The sequence below is a fragment of the Scyliorhinus canicula genome, chromosome 1 (genome assembly GCF_902713615.1).
Source record: "Scyliorhinus canicula chromosome 1, sScyCan1.1, whole genome shotgun sequence".
In the NCBI taxonomy this organism is placed as follows: Eukaryota; Metazoa; Chordata; class Chondrichthyes; order Carcharhiniformes; family Scyliorhinidae; genus Scyliorhinus; species Scyliorhinus canicula.
Genome location: NC_052146.1, coordinates 64,882,490 through 64,890,727, shown reverse-complemented (window position 1 = coordinate 64,890,727; position 8,238 = coordinate 64,882,490). Strand labels below are relative to the sequence as shown.

At 46.2% G+C, this 8,238-nt stretch overlaps 1 protein-coding gene across 1 annotated transcript; it reads left to right on the top strand.

Annotated features, from left to right (window-relative positions):
* The first annotated feature begins 4,596 nt into the window (after nt 1-4,596).
* LOC119963200 (cytochrome c oxidase subunit 6A, mitochondrial-like) lies at nt 4,597-7,673 on the top strand. Its single transcript, XM_038791950.1, has 3 exons — nt 4,597-4,780; nt 6,927-7,069; nt 7,425-7,673. Exons 1-3 carry the CDS (start codon nt 4,690-4,692, stop codon nt 7,515-7,517), a joined length of 327 nt encoding a protein of 108 aa, XP_038647878.1. The 5' UTR covers nt 4,597-4,689; the 3' UTR covers nt 7,518-7,673.
* The last annotated feature ends 565 nt before the right edge of the window (nt 7,674-8,238 follow it).

Below are 8,238 nucleotides of genomic sequence, written 5' to 3'. Positions count from 1 at the left end.
ATCAATCAGGTTCAGTATGTCACACATGCCAATGGCAGGTGGTATAGAATGGGAGAGAGTCCTGGTCAGTCATGTGATGGAAATAAATTGGATCCTCTGCCATCATTATCCATAACCCTAGGCTCCAACAGTACATAAAAGTGCACGTTGCCACTGCAACGCGGACGGGACTGGTTGCCTGGACAACCCAGTCTGGATCAGAATGATGGCCCACGGTATGGAATTCAATTCCCATTGAATTCAGCACCTGTCTCTATGCAATGCCGGTAGTGGAGGTCATGGTGCTGTGGGTCGGAATTGCCTTCTGGCGGAGAACTGAAGAAGTGGTTAGGATCAGACTCCATATTATCCCTCACTGGGTTTTGCCCCAAACATCTCTCAGTCTTATTGTCGCACCTTGATTCTGGATGAGAATAAGATGTCACTGCAGAACTCTCAGCCTGTTAAAAAGCAATATCAGAACTTTAGCCTCCTTTACTACATATTATTTACCTCTCTTCCATACTCTTACTATTTTCCCCCAATTAAAACTTCAATCATAAAAACTACAAAATATCGAAGACAACGTTCTGCAGAGGTCATGACACAGTTCAAAAACACAGGCCAGAATTTTACGTGAAACATGTGGGCACGTGCCCTACCAGGAATCGCATGAAATCATGCGAGATGTCAGGCGTGTGTCCCGACGCTATAGGGGCCGGTTTAGCTCACTGGGCTAAATCGCTGGCTTTTAAAGCAGACCAAGGCAGGTCAGCAGCACGGTTAAATTCCTGCACCAGCCTCCCCGAACAGGCACCGGAATGTGACGACTAGGGGCTTTTCACAGTAACTTCATTGAAGCCTACCTGTGACAATAAGCGATTTTCATTTTTTTTCCATTCATTGCGCACTCACGTGATATTTTGGTTGGCAGTCGCATGCGACATTCGGAAACGTGCCCACCAACAATCAAGGCAGGCAATTTAGGGGCAGCACGGCGATGCAGTGGTTAGCACTGCTGCCTCATAGTGCTGAGGACCCAGGTTCGATCCTGGCCCAGGGTCACTGTCCGTTTGGAGTTTGCACATTCTCCCCGTGTTTGCGTGGGTTGCACCCCCACGATACAAAGATGTGCAGAGTAGGTGGATTGGCCACGCTAAACTGCCCCTTAACTGGAAAAAAAAGAATTGGGCACTTTAAATTTAAAAAAAGACAATTTAGTCCACTAAGAGGCCAACTGACACAAATCTATGTGGCCCCTCTGCCTTCACGGTTGGCGGGCAAACTGATTGGCAAGGCAGCCTTTACATTTAAGCTGCAACCTCAATGCAGAGTGGAATGAAAGGTCAAGGCTGAAATAAAATTAACGAATGTGTCTGGGGTCTGAGGTTTGTGTATGATGGTGCTGCCTAGACACTCTTGGCATAGCTTTTCCATCACTATTTAATTTTCACGGGCCGGCTGCTTCCTGAGACAGCTTCACAGAGGCTGTTCCCCTGAGGAGGCACATTGGAAGTGCCAGCCCGCCTGCACCCTCCCGTTTCTCTGCATCCACTCTCTTCCTGCCCTCCCCGTAAACACTGAGTCTTTCATAGCATGTTAATTGGCCAGCCAGCATGAAACCATGTTCCAGAGCCCATCGCTGGAAATGTTACAGTTCCTTTTTATATTGTGTAACATATTAGTGTTGCCAATTGTACATTCATTTTTCATGAACTTAATAAAGTGCCATTTATTTGAGTTCTACAATTTCCATTTCTCTTACCGCTACTACATCCTCTGTGTCAAATTCTTAAAAAGACTAAATTACCAAATATTAGCAATAAATAATGATTTGATAAATGTGGAAAAACAAAGGACTTTGGTTCGTGGTCCAGAAATTCTCATTCCTGTGGCCGCGCTCCAAAAGGCCAGCAGTAAGAAATGACTAACCTCCGGCTGCCTCATCGGATCAAAGAACAATACAGCACATCAACAGGCCCTTTGGCCCTCCAAGCCTGCGCCGATCACGTGTCCTATCTAGACCAACCGCCTGTATCCTTCTAGTTCTGTTCATGTGCCTATCCAGATAAGTCTTAAAGGTCGCTAACGTATCTGCCACAACCACCTCACTTGGCAGTGCACCCCAGACTACCACCACCCTCTGTGTAATAAACGTCTCCCACACATCTCCACTGAACCTTTTCCCCCTCACCTTCAACTTGCGCCCTCTTGTAATTGTCATTTCCGCCCTGGGAAAAAGCCTCCAACTGTTCACCCTGTCTATACCCCTAATAATTTTATAAACTTCTATCAAGTCGCCCCTCAGTCGCTGTCTCTCTAGGGAGAACAATCCCAGTTCATTCAATCTCTCCTCACAGCTAATACCCTCCATACCAGGCAACATCCTGGTAAACCTTTTCTGTACTCTCTCCAAAGCCTCCACGTCTTTCTGATAGTGCGGTGACCAGAATTGGACTCAGTATTCCAAATCTGGCCTAACGAACATTCTATACAATTGTGACATAATTCTCGAGCTTTTATACTCAATACCCCGTCCGATGAAGGCAAGCATGCCATATGCTTTCTTTACCACCATTTCCATCTGTGCTGCCACTTTTAAGGATCTGTGGACCTGCACGCCCAAATCTGTGTGTCTATGCTCCTGACGGTTCTGTCATTGTTTTTATAGTTCCCATCTGAATTGGATCTACCAAAATGCATCACCTCGCAGTTGTCCAGGTTAAATTCCATCTGCCATTTCTCTGCCTAATTTTGCAGCCTATCTATATCCTGTTGTATTCTCTGACAATCTTCATCACAATCTGCAACTCCTGCAATCTTAGTATCATCCGCAAGCCTGCTAATCAGATCCGCTACGTTTTCTTCCAAGTCATTTATATATATTACAAAGAGAAGAGGTCCCAGTACTGATCCCTGCGGAACACCACTAGTTATTGACCTCCACTCGGAAAAAAAACGTTTCTACTGCTACCCTGTTTTTTATGGCCAAACCAGTTCTGGATCCATCCAGCTAGTTCACCCCTGACCCCATGTGATCTAATCTTTTTCACCAGCCTGCCATGAAGGTCCTTGTCAAATGTTTTACTAAAGTCCATGTAGACAACATCCACAGCCCTTCCCTCGTCAATCATTTTTGTCACCTCCTCAAAAAATGCAATCAAATTAGTGAGACATGGCCTCCCTCATACAAAACTATGCTGCCTGTCACTAATAAGACCATTCACTTCCATCCTCAGGGCTTCTCTCAAGCCAACTTCACTTCAAGTATGTTCCTCGCAGCTCCCTCCTGCCTGGGACTATCTCATGGCCCCTCCTGTGTCCTTCTCCCTGGGACACCATCCTCAATAGTGGCGCCCTGATTCAGCTGTTTGTTCCTTCTTGCTTTACTGACACTAAATTGGGAAAAGTACAAGTTGTCAATTCAGCTGAAAGGAGCATTTGAGACTTAGTGGTGGGAAGGGAGAAGGTAAAAGGGTAGATGTAGGGGCAGCACGGTGGCGCAATGGTTATCACTACTGCCTCACGGCGCCGAGGTCCCAGGTTCGATCCCGGCTCTGGGTCACTGTCCATGTGGAGTTTGCACATTCTCCCCGTGTTTGCGAGGGTTTCACCCCCACAACCCAAAGATGTGCAGGGTAGGTGGATTGTCCCCGCTAAACTGCCCCTTATTGGAAGAAACTAATTGGGTATGCTAAATTTATTTTTTAAAAAGCACTGCAGCCTCACGGTGCCGAGTACCCGGGTTTGATCCCAGTCCTGTGTCACTGTCCGTGTGGAGTTTGCATTCTTCCTGTGTCAGCATGGGTCTCACCCCCACAACCTAAAGATGTGCAGGGTGGATTGATTGGCTATGCTAAATTGCCCTGTAATTGGAAGAAAAAAGAATTGGATACTTAAATTTCTTTTTAAAATGTTGGGGATGACGGAGGGGTGGATCAGAGTCTCGCAGAGAGAATGGTTCCTTGGAAATGCTGAAAAGGAAGATGTGTGTGATGGTGGATGTGGTGAATGGATTCACCTAAGCATGAACTGTCTGTATAGTGATGTGACCTATGACCAGGAAATTATAATACAGTCTACTTCCAGGTACTGCACTGGAACCCCAGTAGGCTCCGCCCTCCCCAGGGCGATATATAGACCAGCCACCTGTGTGTGGCACTCATTTGTACAGCAGACACTGACAGGCGAGTTCCTGGATAATAAAGCCTTATGTTCACTCGTTCTCACGGTCTCACAGTGAATTGATGGTATATCAGTGGAATCAGACTGGGTGTGGCAGAAATAGGGAGGCCAATGGCCTGGACGACAGGATAATGGGCAGTTAGGAGAGTCAGGGAAAGAGGGCAGACTCCAAGGGCAGAATATTGGACAGACAATTGTCATGAAGTTCCTCATGCTGAGGCCTTGGATGCCCCGCCCCTTCGCTCTGGCCCCGCCCCGTCAGCCCTTTCCCGCCTTTGGCCTGGCCCCGCCCCTTTTACTTCGGCTCCTCCTCCATCCTGGCCCCGCCCACCTAAGCACAGATTCAAAGAACAGAAACTGGTATAAATCTAAATGGACCATAGCAAGGACACTGAAACTGGATATAGAACCCTTCATCCGGCTGATAATTAAACTAATTTTGTTTTACAGTCTGACCTTTGCCCCCACCATCGCGGCTGACGGTAGCCGGGCGATCGCCGCGCCTGCGCACTGCATTCTGACAAGATGGCGGCGGTTTGGGGTCGGCTTCTCCGCCGGGGTTTCAGCTCCGCTCAGCAGCTGTCGGCCGCGGCCGGCGGCGAGGAACATCAGGCGGGTAAGTACGGGCTCGGCGTTTTGGAGGCGAGCGGTTCGGACGCCTGGTTGTGCGGCCCAGACTGAGCCGGCGTTGTTGGAGGGGAACGGCAAGCGGCTGTGACCTTGGCTCCATCCTGGGTCTTCCGGCCCCGGGCTCTGCTGCCCATCCGTACCGGCCGCGGTTACCGATTCCCTGGCTTGTGTTGCTGCTGCCCATCTCGGGTCTCCAGCCCAGTCGGCGAGGGGAAGCCTCCGGCTCCGCTCACTCTTTAACTGCGGCCCTGGTTGGGATGGATTCGCGATGTCCCCGGGCCCATCCCTGCGCCACTTCCCATTAGTATGACTGTTGTAATCCTCCCGCAATTATAAAGGCAGACTTGTACCCCAGCACACTAATTAAATTCCAATATCCTCAAAGTGAAGTACTTCTGCGATGTTTCAGGTTATTTTATCAAATTATCTGCACGTAGAGTGCAGTGTCCTGTAAGGAAGGAACGGGGTTGAGGCGAGGTTGTGTTCGTGCGCGCTCAAGATTATGGTCAGAATAATTGAAACACCTTTTAAATTCATTTATTGGAGTCCTGCACTGAATTATAAGAGTTCACATTTGTTACCAGTGACTGGTATGAGAGTCTAATTAGTCTTCACCTTCCTTTGCTGCGAATGTTACAACCCTAATATTTTGAGCAATCCGAGAGTCCTTTTTTGGGTTCGAGATGGGGGTGATTAGAATGGGGAAGAACGAACTCCATTCGGAGACTTGATGCAGGAGGACTCACTGCCTTGATTGGGCCTCCTAAAGATTATCCTTACTTGTAAATCATAACTGTGCCTTCTGTGCTGTAATTCCCATTCTTTCATGTGCAGTTTTTTGAAATTTCCATGACCCTCCCTTGTATTTTTTTTAAAATTTAGATTACCCAATTATTTTTTCCAATTAAGGGGCAATTTAGTATGGCCAATCCACCTACTCTGCACATTTTTGGGTTGTGGGGGCGAAACCCACGCAGACACGGGGAGAATGTGCAAACTCCACACAGACAGTGACCCAGGGCCGGGATTCGAACCTGGGACCTCAGCGCCGTGAGGCGGTTGTGCTAACCACTAGGCCACCGTGCTGCCCCGACCCTCCCTTGTATTACTGAGTCCAGAAGTTCTCACTGGTTTGTTTGTACCACTTTAGTAGCCCAAATTTAAAAAATATATAGAGTACCCAATTAAGGGGCAATTTGGTGTGGCCAGTCTACCTACCCTGCACATCTTTGGTTGGGGGGTGAGACCCACGCAAACACTGGGAGAATGTGCAAACTCCACACGGACAGTGACCCAGGCAGGGATTGAACACGTGTCCTCAGTGCTGTGAGGCAGCAGTGGAATTAGGTGGTTCTGCCCTTAAGCTCTGCAATGTTGCTCTTTCAGGGGTAAAATCTTAAATGTTAGGGGTCAGGTATCCCCACTCTAAACATTAAAATCTAGAGAGATATATAAAAATACCTACAAGTTGCACTGGCATTATTTGGCATACATGTATACATAGATACATAGAAGATAGGAGGAGGCCTTTTGGCCCTTCAAGCCTGCTCTGCCATTCATCACTACCGTGGCTGATAATCCAACTCAATAACCTAATCCTGCTTTCTCCCCATAGCCTTTGATCCCATTCTCTGCAAGTGTTCTATCTAGCTGCCTCTCAAATATATTCAATGTTTTAGCATTGGTAATTACCCTGTGGTAATGGATTCCACAGACTCACCACGCTTTGGGTGAAGAAATGTCTCATCTCTGAAATGGTTTACCATGAATCCTCAGACTGACCCCTGGTTCTGGGCACACCCATCATTGGTAACATCTTCCCTGTATCAACTCTGTCTAGTCCTGTGAGAATTTTATAATTCTCTGAGATCCCCCCCTCATTCGTCTGAACTCCAGCGAGAACAATCTCTCTTCATATGACAGTCCCGTCATCCCTGGAATCAGACATTTTATTGCATGCATTGTCAAACAGAAACAGTGTGAGATTGTCATATCTCTGTCATGTCAGTTTGATTCTGCTTTTGGATTAACATTACAAAATAAACTGATTTGTAATGACACATCCTGAATGTGTAAAAGATTAAATGTATTGTGTCCACAATTATAACATGTGTTTACTTTGCTTCTTGCAGCACGCATGTGGAAGATCCTGAGCTTTGTTGTTGCTATTCCTGGCGTAAGTGTCTGTATGTTGAACTGCTACCTGAAGGCGCAGCAACACACCCATGAGAGAACAGAGTTTGTTGCGTATGAGCATCTCCGCATCAGGAACAAAGTAAGTTTGTATTAAATTTCAAGGACTGTTAATAGTGAGAGAATTTTGTGCTGTTTATGAAGTAATGGATTATGCATGTACACTAAGTTCAGTAGTAAAGTATCAACATTGCCAGCCTTTGATTGATTAAATCCAATTCCTTCATACATGAGATCATAAAACAATCCTGTATCTGTGAAATGCAACCTCGTGCATGGAAAATACAAATACTAAAGAGCAGGTTGGGTTGTCTTATCAGACCTATGATACTAAGTAGTCAAACTGATTATAATGGGATCGCAGACATTTAAAATGTGAAGTTGGTTTGAATCTGGAACAGTCTTACTAATGTATATTTTTACTATTCCATCCACAGCCATTCCCTTGGGGTGATGGAACTCACTCACTCTTCCACAATCCCCATGCTAACGCTCTGCCCACCGGCTATGAAGATGTCGGGGAACACTGAAATTTTGGAGCAGAGAAGACTGGCCCTGAGTTAAGGACCATTCCTTCAAGCCGAAGAGTTATGTAAATGTTTGCATTATTTTGAAAAATAAAGATGAGAATTATGAAACAAGTGTTTACCTATGATGTAGCACCATAATAAATATACTCTGGAAAATTGTGTGTCTGCTGCATTTTGTGAAGAGGAAGTGGTTAAATCTGATGGGGTGAACTTTAATTCAATAGCTAAAAGTGCAGGAAATTATTCGCCCAAGGAACGTCTGAGTGGTGTCACTGCTGTACACGTTTTGTAAGAGTTGCCGAGTAAAGCCAGCTTCTCCGTCTTGGCTTTCATTCATACCAAACGGTGGGGAGTGGTCACAGCTGGCGAAAATGCCAATTGCAAGTGGGACCATAATGAAGCAAGTAAAAAAAAAAAGTTCCACTAAACCTGGATTTACCATATTGTTCCCGTATAGCTTTCTCTCTTGTCTTCTGCACAGATGTACATTCTCCACTTGTCAATTGTGCATTGTTGGAGATTTTTAAAAATGGATTTATGGGATGTTAGGTCACTGGCTAGTCCAGCATTTATTGTCTGTCCTTGAGATGGTGGTGGTGAGCTACCTTCTTGAACAGCTGCAATCCATCAATGCTGTGCGGAAGGCAATTCCAATGTTTGGATCCTAGGGATAGTGAATGAACAGTGAATATAGTTCCAATTTGAGATAGCGAGTGGCTTG